The 24,028-nt window shown below is 45.5% G+C and overlaps 1 protein-coding gene and 1 long non-coding RNA gene across 2 annotated transcripts; both read right to left on the reverse strand.

The window, feature by feature from the left end:
• Nucleotides 1-11,576: 11,576 nt before the first annotated feature.
• Nucleotides 11,577-15,455, reverse strand: LOC117137164 (segmentation polarity homeobox protein engrailed). Its single transcript, XM_033298476.1, has 3 exons — nt 13,934-15,455; nt 12,696-12,793; nt 11,577-12,411 (listed from the first exon to the last, which is right to left on the reverse strand). The coding sequence occupies exons 1-3, from the start codon at nt 15,243-15,245 to the stop codon at nt 12,163-12,165; spliced, it is 1,659 nt and encodes a 552-aa protein (XP_033154367.1). The 5' UTR covers nt 15,246-15,455; the 3' UTR covers nt 11,577-12,162.
• Nucleotides 15,456-22,369: 6,914 nt separating this feature from the next.
• On the reverse strand, nt 22,370-23,674 carry LOC117136626. Its single transcript, XR_004459103.1, has 3 exons — nt 23,439-23,674; nt 22,800-23,254; nt 22,370-22,744 (listed from the first exon to the last, which is right to left on the reverse strand). It is a non-coding gene; the product is annotated as an uncharacterized LOC117136626 (long non-coding RNA).
• Nucleotides 23,675-24,028: the final 354 nt, after the last annotated feature.

Below are 24,028 nucleotides of genomic sequence, written 5' to 3' on the forward strand. Positions count from 1 at the left end.
CTAATAGTACACTGCCCGGGAAAAGCAGACACCACGTCCTCTGCATACAATTACGGCTAATACGGAGCTCCTCTAGGGGAAAAGGGGTGATCGAAAACGCAGCAGGTGTGGGACCCTACTGCCAGCCATCAGCCATCGATGTTTGTCGAAGGAACAACAGTGAAAGTGGCATTCCCTAGTCCGAAATAGAGGCCCATTTGAGGAACCCTAAGCCCTAAATGATATGCACAGTAGCCAGGCTTCGGGGAGGTCCAATTAATCGAGTGTCGAGTCGGACATACAAATTAAAGGTCATAAATCCACGGTGAGGCTCTCGTTGAAAGTGCCCCGCGGAAACGAAGGAAATGTCACCGAAAATTATGAAGGTTTGAGGCAACCCTCGTTTCATTATGCACCAAACGTGCGCATTAGACCAGGCCAAAAACCGGGAAGCGGTTCGCTGCAGTTCGGGGTCCTCGAACTGTTTGATACACGGAGAAAAACTGGCAGCCTAGCTAAGTAATTTAATCTTAATATATTATACATAGAGGCTGAATTTAATTTTATTATATATTATTTATTAATGAAAAAATTAATAAGTCAATTAAAATGAATTACTCAGAAAGTAAGCAGTTCATATTATTACTATCACTCTATTAATTTTACTGTGTAATAAATTTTGACTTAATATTTCCCCTGCATTGTTGCACAAGTTGTCGCAACGAGGTTGTTGTCGCTTTTGTTGTGGTTGCCACTTGGCAATCTTAAGTCGGTCAGCGCATGCGCGCCTGCATATTAAAAGCAGAAGGCGAGGTCGGTGGAAGGAGTGGGTATCCCGATTCCGTGGCGATCCCATCCCAATCCCAGCCAGATCCCGAAACCGAAACCAAAACTCGGGCCCAGCCAGACAGGGCAGATCGATGTTGCTCATTAGTATTATGCTCATATGCCTACGTGCTCGCAGTTATGATGAGTGACATTTGATCTTGTTTTGTGTCAAATTAAGAGGCTGCAGCTGGCGCGGAGATCTGGGGATTCTGGTGCTGCTGCTGTTGCTGATGTTGATGCTGATGCTGAGTTGCGGCAGAATGATGATCGTGCGACCTTTTTTGGGCCCACACTTAAGCCGTTGAGTGCTTGATTCCTGGTACTTTGGGGGCGCTTCGTCGGGCCACACGTACTGCAGGATCAATCTGAATTCGAATCTGGATCTGAATATGCGCCGGGCTTCGAAATGTATCTGTATCTGCGTTGTCATGATTTGGCACTCGAGTGCCACTCCACGCCCTGCTGGCTTCGGTTAATAAAAGTTGGCAGTTGCCAGTTGGCACGGAGGGTAGATTGGTCCCTATCTCGGTGTCTTCACTTCGTTTTTTTCCCGTTTTCGATTTTTTCGTTGGTGTGTCCAATGTCTGATGGCTCAATCGAGGGACCACACGGGCAGTTGCCCGAAATCTGGAGCAAACCTGTTGCCGCCGACTCAAGGGCTTCTCTGGATGATCTTTTTGTGTCGGATCGGCTCATATGCAGATGACAGATCGCAGGACCACCGAGATCTTGATCCATTTGGCCGGCAGCACGGCACACATGCGATCTGGCGATAAGGAAGGCTCCTTTTCCAGGTGGGTGATCCTTCCCAGTGGCGAGTGTGCATTAATAGCTGATCTCATCAGCGAATTTTGAAATATTTGGAATACTGGTATTAAGCAAATCGTTAAAAATTATTGCAAATAAATTCATATTTTTAATGTAAGTCAAAGTTTCGGTTTCAGCAAGAGATCAATGTAAGTTTAATGATTGACCCCCCTCCCCAGATAATACTCGAATTCCCAGCTCAACCATTATCTTTCAATTGGCTAGATTTTCTACCCATTTCCTTCACTTTCTTCTCCTCAATTGATCTGCTTAGATGCCAATCAACGAAAGTGATTTGTTGTCGCCCATTTGTCAGTGTACAAAACACTCATCTGAGCGATTGTCAACCGTCGCTCAGCACTCCTTTCCCCTCGATAAGAGGAATAAGCCATGGTAATTGTATGAGTCACAAGATCATTGTCCGCAGATTAATTTCCACTGGACATCGATCCATCTCGAGCCAGCTCAACACTTTTCGTCCACCCCTCCCTGCAGATTAATCACAGGGCTCCGACTGATGAATTGCTGTCCACCGGCTGGCCATTGACTCATTCGACTTGATCTCGATTCTGGTTGGGATCGAGAGGGCTAAGTGACGGGACTTGGAAGATCTAGCTGCGGATAAGCCGCTGATGAATACGTTCAATGAGTGGAAAATGTGCGGCCATAGGTATTTTAATTAGGCCTGCCCAACTTTATTAATATGTATGCATGCCTGCAGTATGTATGTAGGTATGTATACTTCTTTGTAGCTTTTTCATCCATTTTTACTTTAATTAAGCCATAATTTATCGCCAACAGCACGCGGACACGCAGGCCTGAAAAAAGGGCCACACTCGTCGCGGTCTCCTCGACTCACCTGTATCCGTATATACACATATATATATGTATATTTTCTGCCCACCTCGCCGACACCTGCCCGTGTAAATTACCCAACAAAGCGGGCCAAGTTGCTCCACGCGACACTTTTTGGCCGTATGCAAAGAGCTGGCCGAGAGAAGCACAAAACCTGGCCAACTAACAAAGGACTGGGGAGTGAATTAGCCAGCCCGGTGGTCTAATTAGAAACGATCTTGTCAATTAGCCAGCGAGCAGGCCACCGGGGAAAGGTAACTAAACTGAGGCCCCAACCATGTCATGTTGTCTCTGGAGTTTTTACCGAAATTGTGTTCGGGCCTGTGTTCATTTTTTTCCAGTTGGTTGCATTTGGTCGCTTGATCGATGCGAATACACGGATCGGGAGAAATTATATGGCTGCCTTGGCGGTCGATTCAAATTTTTCAATTTCTCGAAACCCCCCGAAAAACAAAAAAGGCAGAAACAGTGAGCAGTACATGTTGTCCAGCGCTGCGAGTTGTCCCCAGAGAAGATGCGGTGCGCAGGTGACTCTGGCCCGATTTACCTGGAATTCGACGCTTAACTAATGATGCTCATCAGGCTGCTCAATGGACCCAATCCGGCTACCGTATCGAGGGGGGCGATCTTCGATCTCCGGCGGCCAGTGCGTTTCCACGGAAGATCTCGACTCCAAACGAAAATCAATTTTCAAACAGCGCTTAATTACCCATTATGAAAAATTGCAGTCGTTAATGTTTTCGGTTGCCGATCAAAATGTGTTCTTTTTTTTCAAATGAATAAAAAGAGGAAGAGCGGTGGCTGAGGATCACCATTCACCACGATCATCGTCTTCATCATCTGAGGCATCAGCGTGGAGCGTTCAGCGTGTAAAATGCTTTTCCGCGTCTCCGACTCGCAGAAACCTTTGGCCCTGTTGCAAAATGCGGCAGCCACAACAACTGAAAAGGCTGAAAAAGCTGAAAAGGGGAGAGGTGGGCGGCGAGCGGAACAACAACGACTTTGTACACTGTAAACACTTCGACAAGTATTTATAATGCTGTGCACGAGAATTACATTTTATTACTTTCTTATCTTATTCTTATCTATCTGCGTAGACAAATTTACTCTAATCAGAAAGATAAACGCCTGTATCATCTTTTCACTGGTAAATGTATTATTAGTAAGCACCCCCTTTTTTTGCGCAGTGCACATACCCGACTCGTCGCAGACACGGCATCTGGACCACCCAAGTTGCCGGCTTGGACTCGGACTGTACGAGTTGTGCCATTGGCGAGCGAGTGGCTATTAAGCCAGCCCCAAGCCGGGCCACTCGATGATTACTTGAAATTCAATTGCAGTCCATTAGGAGTGATTAATATGTATGCGATTCGGCGGCTGTGGCAAAAGCATCTGTGCGGAAACTAAGAGCGAGGATCGCCGGGCGAAGAGAAGCTCCGTTTTGGCCCAGTGCCTGCGAGTCCTCGAAAAATGCACTGCACTTAAAATTATTGACACTTTGGCGATCGATGCGGCTACGTGCGGCGGCTACCGTGATGCCGCGGCTAAGAGAGCGGTTAAGAGAGCGAAAAGGGCGGAAGAATCCAGCCGAAAGACAGGCGAGCAGACGGGCAGAAGACTGCAGACTGAAGACTGAAGACTGCAACCAGGGACCACACACGACGATCGAGGCTGTGCCACAAGCTGCTCTGGGCAACGGAAGGCGGCAACATCGACAGTAGTTTTGCGGCTCGTTTGCTGCGTTGACTCTTCGCCGAGTCCCGTGATCATGGACATGATCATCATGACGTACGATGATCGTGGGGTCCGCAGAACGTCATCATCGCGAAGATCTTCCTCCTCCTGATGCGGCGCCAAATTGCAGCAAAGTAAAACAACGTTTAGCATTGTGCTTGTAATGATCTTGGTCAGGCAATCCGAGGGCCTGGCGTCCACAAATCTACAGAAGAACCCAGGTCTGGAGATTCAAAGAGAGGTCCCCGAGATTCTGGGCGACTTAAGAGAAGACCAGCACAACTCGTTCGCTGAGTTAGCGCCTTTGCAAAGGGTGTAATAATTTATGTATTTTGATTAGGGCGAAGTTTCTGTGACTGTGTCTCGGCTTTAGCCTTTTAATTGATTAGTGCGCTTGAGATACTTTTTAATGAAGCTAATGAAACATGGTGAGCTTTCAGATATGTCTCTATCTTTCAAGGGTAGTTTAATACACATTTAATAATAATTCATTTAATCTTTGAATGAATTTACTATGGCGTCGTCTTAAATAGTTGGCCTGATATCCATTTTTCGGGATCTCAGGTGTCGAGCCTTAAGATATAATAATATTAAACAAAACATTTTAACATCGATTTGTAGAAAGATGCACCTATGAAATAGTAGGCTATTAAGCGTACTTAGCCTTTAACCTTGCATTGGCGATTGATCACTCTACGGTTAAGCCTAAGATCGATTTCCCCACATGACTCTCCCACTTAATTGTTTTGATCTCAATTAAAGCAATTTGCTTATCGTTCACGAATAAGGGCAGGCTATATCTTTCCAGCGAATTGGATGTCTTTCACCATTAATTTGACGCGGAGATCAGCTCAATTACACCACTTCAGTCTTTTATCGCACTAATTACACTGGAACACTGGCACGGCCGGGATTTTGCTGGGATTGCTAGCGACTCGGGGATTTAGGGTCTTTGGAGTTGGGCCCATAAAAATCACATCAAAGTCGCGTCCGTTTCGAAAACTAGTTGCTATAAAACTGCAATTACCCGGCATGCACTAAAACGCTCAGTTCGCAGCACTCGGATTTATGGCCAACAGAAAAAGGCATTTAAGGAACAACGGAAAAAAAAAATAGAGAATCGGGGGGTCAGAGTCCAAAAGAAACGCGCATTAAATCTCGCCTCACCACCCACTCGAATAGGTGGATTTTCCGAGTTGTTTTCCTTTCTTTTCCAGGGCAATTCTTCTTCGGCGAAAAGAAGCCCTGGTGGCCAACAAAAGCTCAATTTGTACCTCAATTAAGGCGTCGCCCGTGGCACAGTGAGGCAAAAAAGCTCCGCTGCTTGTGGCGCATTTCCGTTTCCGGCGCAGAGGAGGGTCGGGCGGAGTCTACACCCCCCTTACCAACCCGCCGCCCATGAATTATGGCCAAGGTTCGTGCTCAGAGGCGCTGCACGGCGTCAGATAAAAACTGTTTGGCCGAAATGTTCCGCTGAAAACGTACTGACTCCTGAATGGAGAGATAACCAACGGCGGCGCGCGATTTTCAACACATTTGCCAGGATACATATACATCCTTTTTTTCTGCTGCGCTGGCAGGGTTGCTTTCCGCCCAACCACCCACGCCTCTCTCCCCCCTCTGCTTCTCCACGCTTTTCACTCGTTTTATTGCGCCAATGTTCAGGCTGCAGTTTCGCCCGGTTTTCTTCCCGTTTTCCTCGCCTTTTTGTCGTCGTGTTTTTTGTTTGCCTTATTGAGCTTTCAGCACTTTCGCTTGGCTTTCCTCGCTTTTTTGCCCTGCTTCGTTTTGGCTTTTTGGGGTGGCGCCCCGACTGAAAAGTGCAGAATCAAATAATTTACTTTCCAATTCGCGCTGAGATCACGTTTTTAATTTGAAAATTTTACAACTTGCGCGAACAATGTTTATTTTTACACAGCCACCAAAAAAAAAAAGTAATGGGTTGGGGTGTGAAATGTGGGTTTCTGCTGGTTGTTTCGGTGTGAGCCAAGCGAATTCAATTCCAAGTGCCGCGGATTTTACTCCCCTAATCGGAGGAATCAGCGCTGAATTTGTTTATGAAGCCCGCCGTTACCAATTAACCCTGGTGTGTGCCTCGTTTTTTTGTGCCTTTTTGCTCACTTTGCATATGGAAAACAATTTGTACGGCTGTTTGGTAACTTTTACAACAAGTTTTAAGCTGTTGAAGAGGGTAGTTGAGACGTTGACATACTCTAAAGTATTGGAATTATAGTAAAATTATCTTAGAATGTAGTTAATAAGATATATTCAATAGGTTTCAATAGCCAAAAGCATTTTGAGCTACCATTTTTTAGGGATTAAATAAGTACATAAATGAAATGCTTTCTTTTCGGAAAATAAGTGTTAATAATTGTAATTTTATAAAATGTATTTTATACCCAAACAATTCTTTGCATATATAGTACCATAATCGAAAACGCAACAAATGCTTTATTGCTGCGCACAGAATTTCCCTTTAGTTGGCGTGTTTTCTTTTTGGGCAAATATTGACTTTGCCAACGGGACGAATTCCGTGTTTGCCCGGCTTGATTAATTAAACCCCGACTTTTGGGCCACCCACCAACCTAACACGCATGTGTACGTGAGATTTTGATATATGATTGCAGGCCCGAAAACCTCGGCGATCCGTAATGGTGCAATGTTGGCCGGATCAAAACGAGAAAACATTTCGCATAACGCGGGTTTCATCGCATGATAAATGAAGGACTTCCGCAGCACTCGCTGCGATCCGAAAGTAGCGTCTTTCGAGCCTTATTGTTTGTCATATTCAAATGCCAAAATATTGTCATTATCGGAGAGCTTGTTTTTGTGCGATTTTTTTGGTGGGCCCCCTTGTTGGGCATCATTTGTCTCCCTGGCATTGACCACCTCTGCGTTCTCGTATCTTCTGGCTAATGCATTTCTGACCAGTTAGTCAGTCGGCCATTTGCCCAGTTAGCCATGCAGTCAGTCAGTCAGTCATTCCCGCAGTTGCAAGGTTGTTGGTGCATTTCAATTAGGCGGAGTCTTTGGCTCGCCGACGTCTTGACTCGCGGTTCAAATTAATAACCGGCTCCTCCTCCCTCACCTGGCGACGTGGCGACCCACCACCTGGCAGCGGACACCTCAATGACATTTACATACACGAAATAATGTTCGTTTTACGCTTTTGCCATTAGGCATTAATAAGCACAAAATAATGTTAATAATGTCATCATTGCACTGGGGACCCACCGCTGAGGTGAAAACCAGAAAGACATTCGAACATGGGTGTATCTTTTTTTGTCGGGTAATAAACGGCAGTCCTGGCTCTCACCCATTCACATGCATTTATTCATAATATAATAATAATAATATATTTATGGCCATTTGACAGTGCTCATAAACGCAATGCTCAATTCATTTGGCTGTTTGATGGCCGCAATTATGTACTTATGATACATCCGGGGACCCACCGCTGAAGGCGCCGCTGAAGAGTTTTCTGCCTAAAGAATTGGATTTTTATTAAGTATTTTCCCATTCCTGGGGGTAAGTGAAGTGAGAGCTAACGAATTAAACTTTCCCAAGCTTTTGATGGATACTGGGTCGGCAAAAATGACCAAGGTAAAAGGAATTTCAAGTGAATATATAACAATTGTATTTTTTTACTTATTTTATAGTATTATTTACCAAGCACTTTCCTTAAACCACAACTGCATCTTTGAACTGAAAACGTGCTCCATTTTTGTCAGCGCTCAGATAAGTTTGTATGCCCCATAGAAACTCTACCGGATGGATACTTTTGCCTCTAATCATATATGGTAAGCTGGAAGTTCTGAGCCATTGATGTCGGATCGAGGCGCCCGTGTTGACCAACTCAATTAGCTGGGCATTGAGAGCAGTTAGCAGCTGAGGAGGTGCAAATCGCCGGCCAAACAAAGGCGCAAGCAGCTGGGCAATTAGCAGGCAGCGAATTGTAACCGCTCACGGAGTCCGCTTCCAAAAATCGGAATGAAGAATGCGCCTAACGAAAGACAATCAATTACAATGGGTTAACAAGCGCGGCTCAAATATTTGGCTAGTGCTAAGCGCCAGCTAAGGGGAAATGCTCGAGCGTTGGGGAGGTGCAGATACAGATACAGATACAAAGTTACTAAAGATACAAAGATACACGGCAACAAAGATCCGTACGCAGGCCGATCAAATGCGTTGAGTCAACAGAGCATTGACGTCTCGAGTTGAAGGAGATGATGATGCCAGGGCTTGAAGACTCAGCCAGCCTCTCTGGCCATGTTGGCGTTGACTTCTGCTGAAAATCCAAATCCAAATCCGAGCCAAGTGTGTGAGGCATTTGAATGTTTGTTTAGGCTGGAGCTGAAGCTGAAACTTGGCAGCCCATAATGTGGGATACTCATGAGATACTCCTCATGCCATTGGTAGCGCCGCAGCGTAAAAGTTCCAAGTGAAGAAAAAAGAAGCGGGAGAGCTGGCCCGCGACTTGGAGCGCCTGTCTGTTGGCCATAATTGAGTGCACTTTCCACGGAACTCTGGCAGCAGCAGCGATTATGAAATGCCAACAGCTCCAGCTTCAGATTTAGTTTCACTGACAGCAAATGGCGAACATCAGGCGCTCGTAATCGTAACGTTTAAGTGCGACTGTTTCGTATTTCCATCATATGCTTTGCCCATCGGGGAGTCAGTACGTACGTACATATGCACATATATCTCGTAAATCAATTGATAAAGCGAAGCGGAAACAAGTGGCGCTGCGATGGGCCAAATAAATCTGCCGTCGCCCGTTTGGACGTTTACTAGATGCCGGCATCGTGGCAATTAAGGCGACAAAACTGCAAAGTGCACCACCCAAAAAGCGCAATTAGCGATTCCGGCGGCTGGGGCGATGAGGGATGTGGAGCTATGGGGGTGCAGACACGTGTCCGTAGTCTCCAAATCAAAAGGGGCACTACTTTTCACTCCGGCATCTTGAGCAGCATCTGCACACAGCGAGAAATTAGGATACATCAATGTATATTTGAAAAAATGAAATGAATGAAAATGAAAAGTAATTATATGAAATTTTAAATGCACGAATTGTTTTAGGTGGATCCTCTCAAGTATACAAATCCACTAGAACAATTTACAAGTCGAATTTGGAATATATCATTAGTTTTTAAAATAATTTGTTATAACTTTCTGGCGGTGCAGATTGCGTAGCTTGCATTCTGTATTTGTAGCCAGCGTCAGGAGGGGCATAAATCACGGTGGGGATGGATATGGGGATCGGGCTAAGAGGGGTAGCTGCGCCCACACAGACGACTGACTTATGGAGCCGTGTATATGGCATATGTGTTTTTGTGGCTTTTTAATAGCCCGCTCGATGGATCGCATCGTTCGCATCGCTCCCCCAAACTCCGCATTTATGCGCATCTGCATCCCCAACTAAATACCTCGTACATTGTATGCGCAATTGAAATTCCATTCCTTGAGCTGTCTGAAAGTGAAATTTAGTGTGTCACTTGGCAATTTTTGCTAATTAGATGTGTTGAAAGTGTTTGCTTTGATATCGAAGCAAACAAAAAGCGCTGTAAAAAGAATGACTCCGTGGAGCATCCCCCTGATTTGGATCCGAGCCTAGTTGACATTTGGTGACCCCGACATGCTTTGATGATATCTCAATAGTTCCCTTGGTAATCGATCGCCAGGTATATAATTTGCCTTCGTTTTGTTGGCCCAACTATTAGACGGCAATTACTCACACATTGCACACGCTAGGTTGCAGGTAATCAATTACAGGTGACCCCATCGTTACTAAATTGATAGAGTCGTGCGGCACTAACAATCAGATCGATGAATCAATACTGCTATTGGAAGTGATTCATTAGAATTAAGCCGAACCTTATGGCACGATTTAAATTAAACGGTGCAAAATACTAGGTTCTACACGAGGAAAGTGTGCCACTCACATGGTCTTTATCAAAGCTTTCAAGGGGTAAATTAATGCGATAGATATAAATTAAGTGGTTTATTTGCTTTCCTCTATGGAATATTATAGTAATCATAAAGCTCATAATATTCCAAGTAGCTTTGGAAAGTAAAAAACCGTGGCGCGCGATAGCTTACAAATTGCCCATAATGGTAATGAGCCTGCCTAGTAGAGGGCAGTACGCGTAGTGACGAAGCGCGCTAGTGTGATTTTACACAACCAATGTAATTGTTTAGTGTACAATAAAGGTTAAGGATTTTATATATTTTTAACATTATAAAACAATGGCTATAAAATCCTTAGGAATTGATTGCTGCTATTAGTTGCTTAAAGTTGAGACTTAGAAAGTGTTTTCACTTGTTGACTAATCTTCAATTTTCAAAAAGGAGGGAAATCGTAATATATGTTGGGATTAGAGGTAAATTGAGTGAAACCAAAAACAATACTCCCAAGTAAAAGCTTTGAGCGATCTGTTACTTCATCCGCACATAACCGCCAAACGTACAGAGTGCCTAATAAAAAAGTTTACTTGATTTCCGCTTCCATTTAATTCGATTTGCAGATACAGCCGACCGACGGACAGACATACAGATACAGATAGACAGATGGCGAGACAGATTGCGGCGATGTTTGTGTGTATTGCTAATGGGCAAATTGTCTAATTGGTTCATTACGTGCACAAATGGATTTGCGCCTCTATAATTCGGCCGATTTGAATCCGCCTTGGCTGAAAGGCTAAAAGGCTGAGTAACTGAATAACTGAAAAAGCTAGACCCCTCGAGACATGCGAACGGATTTGAGCCTCAAGCTGTGCAATTAGCGTTTGGCATCAATTCATATGCGTTTCATACAGCCGTGCATGTGTGTGTGTGTCGTATGTGCACATCAACGCTTGCCAGTAAATGTCAGCTGCTCATCCCGCCCCCTCCCACAATTTTGCATTGCATTTCGCGTTTTGCATTTATTTTCAGCAAATTAACGCCGCTCGCCGCGAGATCTGTGCCAATAAATCATTTGATGACTGCTCCCTGCCGCTTTGGTTTTGCATTTTTATTTTCTGTTTGTTGGGCTTCTGTCTCGTCACAGATATTTGTTTATACTACGCGCGGATTTGGCTTTAATTAAACGGAATGGAATCGAAGAGCCAGAGCTGCCGTTACTCGGCGACGGCCTCCGATTTTGGTTCGGAATGTGATTGTGCAATTAGCGGCACCCTCGCCCGACGACAAGTGTTCGTGATTTAATGTTCTATAGCCTTTGATGTGACAGATGAAAAAGCGGAGCGAAGATAATGGCGCCCTACACAAAGTACAAATAAGGCCACCGATTAGACCGCATGTCCTCCGATATATGGGTGGCATATTTTCCTTTAATCTTGCACTCTGCCAATTCCCAGAGGAAACAAATTGCATTTTAATTTTTTCCATAATTGTTTTATTTTGTTTTTAATTTTCTTTTCTTGAACCTGCTTTAGCACAAACATTTCGTTGTTATTTTCTTAGGTGCATTTGCCAGCTATTAGTTGCTCGTTAACATTTCGCTTAGAAACTAAAATACTCTTTCATAGCAATCCTTAAGTGTGTAAACTAGGAATTAGGCTAGGGAACTGTTAAGTTACTTAATTTACAGAGCGGTTGCAAGCGCGTAATTTATAGGGAGTAATAACTATAGATAGTTTTTCGGTAGGAATAAACGTCTGAAGGTCGAAGCTTTTGTAGTGCGGCGATAGCGAAAGGCTTTGTGTCGGGTGATTACGATAATACTTTCGGCTATCCAGGGGTGGTTAAATAAATACGCCAACAACTTACAGCTCGAATTCGCTATGGAGTGATCTTAGTCTAGGTTAGGGTTATACATATATATATATGTTTTTAGAGTTATATACAAAAACATATGTACGCTACAATTATATCACATGAAAACCATTTGTACGCCCTCGAATATTGCACGCCCCCGTCAGAAGGAGTAACCCCTTATGGGTAACCAGTGGCCAGCGCTTAGGGGATCTGCCCGTTCATGCGCATCTCGAGCTCCTCCTCCTCCTTGGTCAGCGGCACGGTGGTGTGGTTGTACAATCCCTGGGCCATCAGCTGCAGGGCCAGCGGATTCTTGGAGCCCGTCGACTTCTTGATCTTGGCCCGCTTGTTCTGGAACCAGATCTTGATCTGCGCCTCGTTCAGGCCCAACTCGCTGCTCAGCTGCTGGCGTCTCCGCTCGGTCAGATAGCGATTCTCGTTGAACTCCCGCTGTAAGTGGAAGAAATGGAATGCTGGATGAGTTTCGGATGGCAAGGATATCCATGTTGTATAGTCAGGTAGGGAAAATCAATTATTTGCGGTTTCGGCCGAGCGTGGCTAATTGGTTAAGTACGGACGGGATGTGGTGGCCAGGATGCATTAGCAGCGGGCGGTGTCAATATTTTGGTGCAAATATGACACAACAAGCGTAGGGCAATTGGATATGGATATGGATGGATTCTGGTAAAGTGTATACACCATAACCATGTATGGAAAAAGGAACTGAATCTCACCTTGAGGCGGGCCAACTGCTCGCTGGAGAAGGCGGTGCGTGGACGCTTCTCGTCGTTGGTCTTGTCCTTTGGCTGTTTGGGGCGGCGGTAGCGAGGTCCTGTAATAAACAAAAACACGAGAAATACGTTAGTTCTATTTGCATAAATGCGCCACATACTATTAATAATATTAATGATTCAATTAGCATATGTCTGGGCGGAATTCCTCGGCCGGAGCTGGAGCTCCCTTTCGCGTGCTGGCGGGGAAGTGTTCAATTTGTCAGCTGTCAGCGGAAGAGAAGAGTAGAACTCCGGCAAGCTAACGAACCCAAAGGTCTACGGCATATTTTAGGCAAATGATTTGCCAGCTAGCCAACTCTCTAATTAGCGACTAAGTCCAAGTCACCGGCTAATTGGCAACGCGGGACCGCGGCAATCCGAAGTGCTTATTAGATTTCCACACATTGTAAATTATAATTTAATTGACCGCCAGTAAGTGGAGATCGTTTGATTAATTCCTAGCCGCGGAGTGGGGCCATCAACGCCTCGCTTATGGGCTGCCATCGATTGCATCGACACCAAATTAAAAAACCATTGCCGGCCATAAAAAAGCACTTAACTCGTCAATTAACACACGATCTAAGAAGAGCTGCAAGGAAAATCTCCGCTTGTCAATGGAAAATCTCTTCTCCTTTCGAAGGGGCTTCCCCCGCCATCACATCTCCCCCGCACCCGCTTTTCCCCTGTCAATCGTCAGCGCGTTTTAGGGTCGCTGCTTCTGCGTGGCGTGTGTGCGTGAGCGGTGACCTTCGACCCGAGGATCTAACAGTTCCGATAGACAAGCGCTGCCTATGCGCTACATGTTGTCACATAAAGTGTCGCTCTTCAAAAGCAGCGCTGCACTGCGTGAGGCCCAAAATCGGATTCGGATTCGGATACGAAATGGGAATGGGAATGGGAATGGGCATGGTTATAGAAATTGGGAGTCAGATTCGGGCTCATTGCCATTGTCCGCGTGTCGCCTAATTGTGGCAGTGTCCTTCGGATTTATGACACAAAACAGAGCTGCTTGAAAGGCTGCCGCCAACATAACGCTCCCCAAGGGTGGTCCCCATGTAACCATATACCATTTACCATTTTCACATCGTTTTTTTATACCGAACCTTTGGGACTTCCCTGTTTTGACAACGCTGAAGATGGTGCCCGACGAACCCTCTTTCTGACCCACTTAAACGCTAGGTAATCGCATAGATACTAACCTGAGCTGGGACGATCGCTGTATCGGGTGCAGTACACCCAGGCGGGCCACATTTCGTTCTTGCCGCCCTCTGTGGTGGTGGATCCCGTCTCGGAACGCGTGTCATCCGAGGACTCCATGCCGGAATCTCGGCTAACGGCGGATGGCGGCGGGATTGGCTGCGGCTGGGGACTGCTGGCATTGACTCCGGATCCACTGGCTCCCAGTCGGCTACTGGGCGAGGAGTTCAAGGAACTGGCCGCCGAGGAGCAACCCGACGAGGAGGAGCTCGAGCTGGTGGCCACGGAGGAGGTGCTGCTGATGGTGGAGGCATTGGAGGCGGGTGGCGGACTGGCCAAGCTGCTGGCACTGCTGCTCAGCGGAGGTTGGGTCATGGTAGGGGCAGCAGGTTGACCGATTTGCGAGACCGCCTTGCACAGTGATCCCAGAGCGGATTTCTCGGGATTGCCATCGCTCATCTTGGAGCTCATGGGCGGCGGAATGACGGCATTGGCTGCACTCCTGCGCAGGCGACTCTGCACGATTTCCTCGTGTATCCTGGGATAAGCAGCCGGATTGAAGCAGTTAAGGAAGTTGGCCCGTTCCAGCATCATGGCCGCAGTAGCGGCCGCGGCGGCAGCCTGCTGTTGCCGGCTAAACTCAAGCAGATCCACTCTTGTGAAGGCGGAGGGCGTGGCAGTCTGGGAGCGATTCGCCTCGAAGGGGCGGAAGATGCTGGCCTGGTTCTCAATGGACTTGCCCGGCTTCTGGACATCTCCAAAACGATCGCTCAGGATGTTGGAGATGGAAAAGGCCAGCGATGGTTTGGCCGTCGACTGCTGCTGGTGGGCGGGTGGTGGCAGGCGTCCGCCCGCCGACGTATCATCCACATCCACATCAATGTCGTCATCCTCCTCCGCCTCCTCCTCCTCGTTGGTGGTGTGCGTCTGATTGTGGAAACTCATGTCACCGATCACGGAGTCGCTTTCCTCTTCCTTGATGGTCAGCGGCGTGGACGAGGCGGGCGTGGAGCAGGATGCGGGCGATCCACTGCCACTGAGGCGTTGCTGCAGTGCAGCAGCATGGGCGTGGGCGGCCGCAGCAGCTGCTGCAGCAGCGGCGGCTGCAGCGGCATCGAAGGCCATTGCCGGATGGTGGAAGACACCGGCGGCCAGTTGCTGTTGGTGCAACTGCTGCAGTTGCTGCAGCTGGTGGAGGTGCTGCATTTGCTGCTGCTGTTGCTGCTGCTGCTGTTGCTGGTGGTGAAGGTGCTGCATTTGTAAGGTAACGGGGCTGGGCGCTGACTGTGGACTGCAGCGATCCTCCAGGGCCATTGGTTTCGACTTGGTGCTAAATCGCAACTCGCTTACAACACTTGTCACTAGGTCACTTGACACTGGGCCACTGATTCTTCTGATTGCTCAGATTCTCTTCTCTGTTTGCTGTTTTTTGTTTGGCTTATGCTTTCGTGTTTGATTTGCAACTGTTGTTCCGACACGCACGTCTGTTCACATCGAGCGCAACGACTGAATTAGTTGACTACTTCGGAATCGCAGCGCCGACGTCGGGGAGAGTTAACGCGAGAGCCGATTGAACTGTCACGGGCGAAAGAGAGGTCCGAGTGCGGGAGCGAGAGGGCGAGATCGCACAAGTAGCTGGCGAAGTGTGTGCGAGCGAGCGAGTGAGTGAGTGACAGCAGTTGGTGACAGTGACATGAAGAGATGAGAGTGGAAGATGGGTCTTTTCGGCCTTACACTGATCGATTTTCGCTCTCTCTTAGCCTTGTCACCTGCCCCATGCGAACCGGTTTCGCCGGCTCACTCACTCCTGTTAGCTGGCCTGAGCGCTCTCTCGCTCGCTCCCTCTCGCTCTCACTCTCTCTTGCCAATTTGGCGAGGGGGGCTTGTTAGGCAGCAATATGACTTTATTATGCGCATGCTGGAGCTGTCAGCCGGTTGACAACTGTGTCCCCAGCGAACTGCGCAGGCGCAAGCTCTCCCTCTCTCACGGGGCGTAACCGAGTGGGGGCCATATAGCTGCACTGCTCACTCCCACTGCGAGTAGGCCAGGAAAATGGCTGCCTTTCCATGAGGGGGAGAGCCACATGCCATCTCTTTCCGCAGACACTTTTCATACGCATTTAGTTTTTGTTGATTTTGTTTTCGGCCGCGACGTTTCAATCTGCGTTTTCTACAGCCTACAACTTTATCGACACCACCTTTAGGCCATGTGAAGAGGGGGAAACGAGAGAGACGAACAAAACCGCAAAGCTAATTGTTTTAATTTAAATGGAGGGAAACTTTTTATCACCCCCACTCCCAGCACCAGTATCATTTGCGATTTTTCACAAAAATACGCTAAATACAAAATGACAATTTATTTTGGAGGCCTTCAATTAACCAGTTAAATGTGCCTTGAAAAGCAGCTGACGCAATTGATTGATATTTAATTGACATTTAATTTATTTATTTGCCCATCGAATATCGATTTGCCAGACGAGCGAATGGAAAACCATCGCTAACTGTCAAAACAAACTTTGGAAGGTGTTAAAAACGAACGCCATTTGGCATTGGACATTAACAATAACGCTTTTTTGTGGGGCTCTAATCAACCGAAGATCTACAAATGTGAAACATGTGCTGCAAATAGTGTAGAGATGTGGGATTCCGAACATATAACCCCTGATATATAGCTCATAAATCAACGAATCTGTTCGAACTGAATAAAACCGAAATCAAATAACGAAGTTGCTAATGAATTGCCTTATAGCCAACGGATTTTGTTGTGTTAATTTTTGCATAATAAAAGCGATCGTTGCCATGTGGGCTACTGATTTATGGGGCTAAGGATTTAATTAGAGAGTAATCTCGCCACCACTCCCACCTATTTCCTGTTGCCAATTGTGATATAAGCAATTAGCGCCAATAAACTAACGCCCAGACAATAAGCCATAATCCATATTTAGAGCAAATTTCGTGGATAACCTGTTCCACAATCAATGGGCCGAAATTTATTCAATTTTTATGCGCATTTTTATTAGTATCAAATGGACTTGAATCGAATATAAATTAATAAATATATTTGAACAGCGCAGATGCATAAATTGAAATGCCGTTGAGAGGCCTTAACCGTTTCGATTCGGTTTTAACCGGTTCGAACGCACCTTCCAGTCTGCGGTCAGCCATTAAAAGTCGAAGATGGAAAAACTGGAAACTGGAACGGAGCCCGCTCTATTTCCCCTTTTTAATTTCGAACTTCGAATAGATAGTTGTCACACTCGCTCTCGCACTGTTGTGCGCTTCTCGCTCACTCTGCCCTGCTCTCTCACGCATGACAACAATGGCTGCTGCCTCTCTCTCGCACACCCCCTTTGACCATCTTCCTCTTACCCATTGTTGCTTATGCCGTCGGCAGCTGTTGATTTTCCGCTCAACTTCCACCCTTCCACTCCGTTCCATTCCCCTACACACTTTCCGCTTTGATTGCCATGATTTTCAATTATTACCGTTGTCGTGTTTGCTCAGCATTTGGCCACGAAAAGGGTTAAACTGCTGCCGACAGTTGCGTAAAAATGCGTTAATTAAAGTTTTCAACTTGTTTCTGATGCTGCTGCTGTTGTTGCTATTGTTGCTGTGGCTGCTTTTGCTGCTTTCCCGTTTGCCCTTAATGATAATGATGCGTCTGTTTGGATAAAATGGTAACTGCTAATGAGCTTTGCCTTTCCACCACTTCGGCTACTGTTTCTGTTTCTATTTCTGTTTCGGTTACTTTTCGATCTCTAATGACTTTTTCTCAGCTTCGTTGCTGCCGGCCAAACAAAAGACTCAAACAACGAACTTGTCAGGGTGCCAAAACATACCAAAGAAACACATTACGCTGTATGAAAATTTTTATTTTAATGTCGGTTTATATGTGCGATCATATCAATCGGATTCGAAATGCTGAGAATATGAAAAAAAATTTATAGTAACATACAGAATACTGAAACGTGAATGGTTAATAATTATATTAAAAACTATACAACCTGTCAAAAAGACCATATAAGCTCTTAAAGATTTTGGTTTCGAACTTAACTTATCCAATTACCTCAAAATTGCTGGGCAATAACAATCCCGATTGCATAAGGGACTTAATCACAGGCTACAACTCAATTGTCGCACTGGAATTGAAATTAAAACTGGATCGAAAACTGGTAAAAATTAAATGCACGCCCTGTTGGGCCCCAACTCAAGATTGCCCCTCCTCATCAAAAGCGTATTTTCTCTTCGGCTCAACAACAGAAACTGGAAATGGGAACTGAAGCGGGAAACTGAATCTGAGACTGGGTAATTTAAAATTCATATTTTACGCAGCCGAATGCGTAAATCCGTCCGCTGTGCTGAGTGCCGGCGAGTGGCGATCGGGAGTTATTAATGGCCACACATGCGAGTCATAATATACTCGTACGTACACACGAATCCCGGTTCTTTGCCCCACTTCCCCTCGCTGCGGGACAAATGAGCTGTCCGTCCGTCCGTCATTTGCATACCCTACCATTCCGTAGAGGTGCACTGCTTCTGGGAACTATTCGGATATAGAGTTACCACTCGTAATTGGAACTGGCGATCTGTTGCAGTGATATGCCGAAAGTAACACTAGAATTAATGGGGAAAGCGCGCCACTTAGGAAGATAAAAGGTTTCCGTGTGATATTCGATATAGTCAGCATGATTTATTTTGGGATACACAATAGTTATCTAGATAGAGATTTTTGGGTAAAATATTGTTCATACTTTTGCCTGTGATTTATTAGCTACGATTGGGTAAAAATAGAGGAAGTTATATATTTAGGTACACAATATTTCCTTTAATACTTGAATTTTTTTTATTTCCTATTTTTGTGATTAGAGTATTTCCTGATTCGTTATATTGAGTGGCAATCCAAGCTTTCTGGGCTCGCTTTAATTAAAATTTAACTCTGTTCGTAAATCGTTTGTCAGTGAGCTGGCTGCCTTCGCTTCACTTTGGACCGACTCCCATCATTTCCACCTCCTGTTGGCCCAAACATGGCCCATTCCCCGTCCGCCCCTTCGCTTAATACGCACAATGCCTCAGGCTTTAAAACAATTTTTAATTTGTTAAAAATACATTTTTTGTTGGGTTGCGGCTCATCCGTTGAGTTGTCGCCTTTGGTTGTTTTTATCGTGACTGTTGTTGTTTCGTCGTTTTTCGTTTAGGGTTAAATGTTAATGAACTTGTTGATTATAAATTTGACTACTTTATTTGGCCAGGGAAAACAGCCAGCTAATAGATCGGATGGATTGGCCGAAACAAAAGAACGAGTTTCATATTTATTGCTATTTGGCTGGCCGTTGTTTGGCGATTTTTATTAATTTTATTAACTCGAATGGCATTTCAAGATCTCAAAATCGAGCCAAAAAGTTTGGACGAACGTCGTAAGAATTTTATGACTTCATCTGCCAGATTTGCATGAGCCTTTTAACTCGTTTGCGATCAATTAACCCACTCGCTTTTGCTGGCTAATTTCCGCTGCAAGTTGCCGGCAAAGCTGTAATTTGTTTAATTTGCCACTCGCCGCAAATTGTTTTCTCAGCTAATTTGTCAGTTTTAGCCAGGCTTGTTAGCCGCTTTCTGCCATTCGCTATTGATATTTGCTCTTCTGTCTTGGCCGCTAATTGCTCCTAAGTGTTTAATATCTTATTTTAATGCCTAAATGGCAATTAATTTTGTTGGCTTTAAGTTTCGCTTTGGTTTGTTTTTAGTGAAAATTTCGCTAAAGACAGGTGAAAGTTGCTGAACTCTTTTATGATCACAATCTCGGCCTTTGCTGGTGTCCTAAATCTCTTGTACGACGCCCACTTAATTGGCGATTTGCCACAGGCATTTTCCAGGAAATCTACCTAAACAAAATTGCATAAGCCAAGGATAAGCGACTTCAGAGACTTAAGACACTTTTGTGTGTTTTGTGTGCGGTTAATCCAATAAAAACCTAAGCGAACTGGTGTTTGCAAACAGTCCCAATACACAACTCCTAGCAAATCTGTTAACTCGATTAAACCGCAAAGCATGAAAGTCGGCCAGGATGCGCTCTAAGGATATTAGACAGGCTCAGACGGAGGCTCACAGATGTTGGCCAAGGACAAGGACAAGTGCCGGGCGATTAGCCACGCTAACGCAACAGGAGGCCTCCTTTCCGGCTGCAAATAATTGTGCGGTTGGCAGGACAAGGCCCAAGGTATTCGAAATATTGAAAAACAGGACGAAGGCTACGGAAGCTGCAAACGGCAGCAACTGCAAATGAGTTCCCACCGGCGACCTTGACTCGTCCTTGCTGCAAGACTAATTGAGGTGCTTTCGCCTGCCTTCTAATGATGTTTTCCCTTTAGTCTTCTTGTTTTTTCGATTTAATCAAGGCCACTGGAGTCACACGACCAGCAGCAAAACCTTCTGGGTGGCTTGTCCTTGACTGGGAAAATCATTTTCCATTTTCCACCACTCCCCGAAATTCGGTGCTAGTTCAAAGGATCGAGAACACTCCAAGGCGGCCATTTTATCGTGGCTGACACCTGAAAATGCCCGAAATGAAAAATAAAGCCAATTTATGGGCCACAGAAGAACAGGGAACATAAAACCCAGCAAATGGCAGGCAGGGAAACTGTCGGAATGGCTAGAATGGAAATCATTTATCACAACACCCCCCCACACCACACCATGTACGGCCTAATGATCTTGGCCCAATCTTGGGCTCTCCCAGCTGGAAAGCGAGAGAAATCCAATAACATTTTAATAACAAAGCCACCATCGGCCATAAATAAACAAATTTCCTGAGAATGGAGGAGCCCCAACGAAAATGTATCTATATCTCGCTGCGCGGACGCTAAAGCGTAATAAATAATTAGTGGAGGGAATGATTGCGGTAACAACAACGGCAAACACGCCCTCAAAAATGCCGAAAACCGAAAAACTAAAGCCTTACCTACGAACCCATGAAAGATGCCTTAGATATGGACCCATCAACGGCCAGATACAGATACACATGGCTGGATGTATCTACAAGGTTTCTCACTTACACACTCGAGCGGAGAGAACTGGAAGATCGCTCGCCCAGATTGGGGCAATCAATTTCGGTTTTCCTACCAATGACCTGAAACTCACATTAAATTAATGCGTCTCTCCCATTGGACGATTCGAGGATGATATCTGTTCGATGCGGCTCTGCATGGTACCCAATTCCGAGTTCGGGTCACGTCGGAACAATTAGTGCGGTATGGGATACTTGAAATGGATATTTACTTATCATTATGAAATGAGCCTGCATATTAATTTAAGTCGAGATATTCGGTGGGATCATATTAGATCATATCATTTATTTTTACGGATAGCTTGCTTTCAATTTCTTTTAAATATTCAGTACCTTGATCAAGAGTTATTTAGCAAAATTTACTAAAATTTAGCATGCCATGATTTTCTTATAATTATGCAGAAATTTACTAATCGTTACCCATCTAGCACCTCAATTGTTTTACTATTCAAGGCGCACCACAAATATGACAACTATTTCCGACACAGAAAATAACGACAGCTTGAATCACTACTTTGAATCATCTTCGCAAAAACAATCGTGACATCATCTTCAGCCTGGATATGATTTCTGTAGGGGGTATCATTTTGTAATATCTTCCACCCACAAAACAACTTGAAACATCCCCACAAACGCCGCGCAAGCAAGCGTTTAGTTCCACTTAAATGCATAATACAGGTGAAAACCGTTAGCTAACTGAGCAATCAGAGGAATAGTGTAAATTATGGACGCGAAAATTGCTCGGCTGGGGTAAAAAGTGTTTTTTCTTTTTTTCAAATCCATAAATTAGCACCTCATTCCACATAATTGCAGTCGCTGAGGCGGCTCGAGCTCAACCCGCTGGTTGCTACCGCTTTTGCTTTTGCGTTTGTGGTGGCTTTGCTTGATTGAAGCTTTCAAAATGCCGTCCAAACGGTAGGGGGGGTTGGCCAAAAGGGGCTGAGTGCTAAGTGCAGTGCAAATATTTGCAGGCAGCCAGCTGAGCTCGGTTCGGTTCTGCTGTCCCCTTTTCCCCGCCACTATTCATTTATCAAATCAAGCGTTAAGTGAGCAGCAGGTTGGGGGCCTCATGGGAGGTGCACTTCCTCCTCCGAACCCGACGCCACCTCTTGCCACTCGCCGGCCAAGTCAATTGAATCAGTCAGGCGGCCAACTCTGATTAGCGGCTAAAACCAACAGCAGCCGCTGCAAACAAGCAGCAGCAACACGCTGGACAAGCTCCCTGGCACGTCCGCGTCCATGTGGCGCACTCTGCTCAATCAGTGGGCAGAGGAGCGGCTAGCAACATGGTAAAAAAATTATGAAGATCTAGTCAATATATCAGCAGACTGCTATATATTGTTTTACCAAAAATATGAGAGTCATGTTTGGAGGAAAGTTATGTGAAATAAATAAATTATTTTTAATATAATATCTTTTTGAAGTAGATACAAATTGGTTGCCTTTCAAAGATATTTTTACTTTTAAAATATGTTTCTTGCAGTGTATTTAGCCGAAAGGCTTGCCACCAAGCATCGAACACGTCAATTGGCCGCAAAATTAACGCATTTCGCGCTTTCGTTTCTAAGCCAATCTGCAATCCACTTCGACTTAACAAGCTGACAAGCCGCCGATCGGGTTTTCTCGGCTTTTCAGCTAATCATGCGGCGAAAGCCGAAAGCAAAATATTGTTATTACAATCAGAGGAAAGCACTTACAGGCTTTTCCTCGGCTGATCGTAAATTATGAGGCGAGTGGCAAGGGGTCAGAAAATCTGAAAATGGTATGGTTATTTTGTGGCATGGGGTTTTCCCGTCTATTATTCCTACCTTCCATTTGTTTCGGGGCAATCCGATAAGCGGCGGTGGACAAACGAGAGATGCCGACACCGACAAATGCCATACAGGACATTAGTGTCACACGGAACAAGGGAGATGGAAATCCAGGGCCCGGGAAGGGGCACATTGGTCTATGGCCCATTGGGATGCTGCTGCGGTTGCATTTTGGGGGCACTTTGCGGTCAGGTCATTGTCATCTTATCGCGTCTTAGAGGCGATGGCAACCTGTTGGTTGCCTCATTTTTCATTGCCCCTTTGTTGTGACAACAAATGGATGTGCGACCGTTGGGCTGCCGGCTGTCGATTTACATTTAAAATGCCCCCTAATCTCTAGCCTCTTCAGCGGACCGGACCGCGTGTGTGGTCCTTGTACTTGGCAATTAAAAGGGAGAGTCGCCCCAAAAGCCGCTTACCGCTGTTCCCGTCCTTCGACTTCGTTAGTTACACTGAAAAATAAGGGTAGCTTTAAAGGTACATTAAAGAAACTACACTATTTAAAAGGTATTTTCGTTTTTATAATGGGTTTCACTGTAAACATTTTTATACATATTTATATTATTTGCGTAGCAATTAGTCAAACCACATTTAAATGGAAAAAATTATAACGAAACTTCAAAAGTATTTAGTTACCAATACGTTTGTCCAATAAATCCGGCAGATGCACTTTATAATTAACCATTTTAAATCGTGTAAAAGTTTGTTCAAAAGTGGGTTTGTTATCAGCCAGCGGAAAACTATCTGCTTTTCTCTCTGAGTATCTGGTTCGTGCGTGTGCATTTAATCGCCGCTGAGGTGCCAAAAGTATCTCTGAAATGCGTGGCATTCCATGCACCCAAAAGAGGGAGATGGAAAAATGTACTGCGCCCTTGCGGATTTCGCTGAAACTCAGAATCGTGAGAGAGTTGCGACTCATTTAAATCTCGTTTGCGCATGCGTCGTGTGTGGTCTTCGTGTTCAGGTTCCAGTTTGGCTCGAACCCCACACTGCGCCCCTCTGCCCCACCCTTTTGGGCCATTGTCTGTGGCAAGTTATCGAGTGGCTGCGTTGATAAGCCAAACTCAACGCCTGCCAATTAGGCCCAGGACGGGGTATCTAATGCCAAGTGCCAAGAGCCCGCTAATTGGCAAGGGAAGGGGGCCAGAACTATTCCACTATCCGCTGGCTGACAGACAGGCGATATGGCATGGAATAGGATAGGATATGATACTTCCCCCAACCAG

This window comes from Drosophila mauritiana, chromosome 2R (assembly GCF_004382145.1).
Source record: "Drosophila mauritiana strain mau12 chromosome 2R, ASM438214v1, whole genome shotgun sequence".
Lineage (NCBI taxonomy): Eukaryota > Metazoa > Arthropoda > Insecta > Diptera > Drosophilidae > Drosophila > Drosophila mauritiana.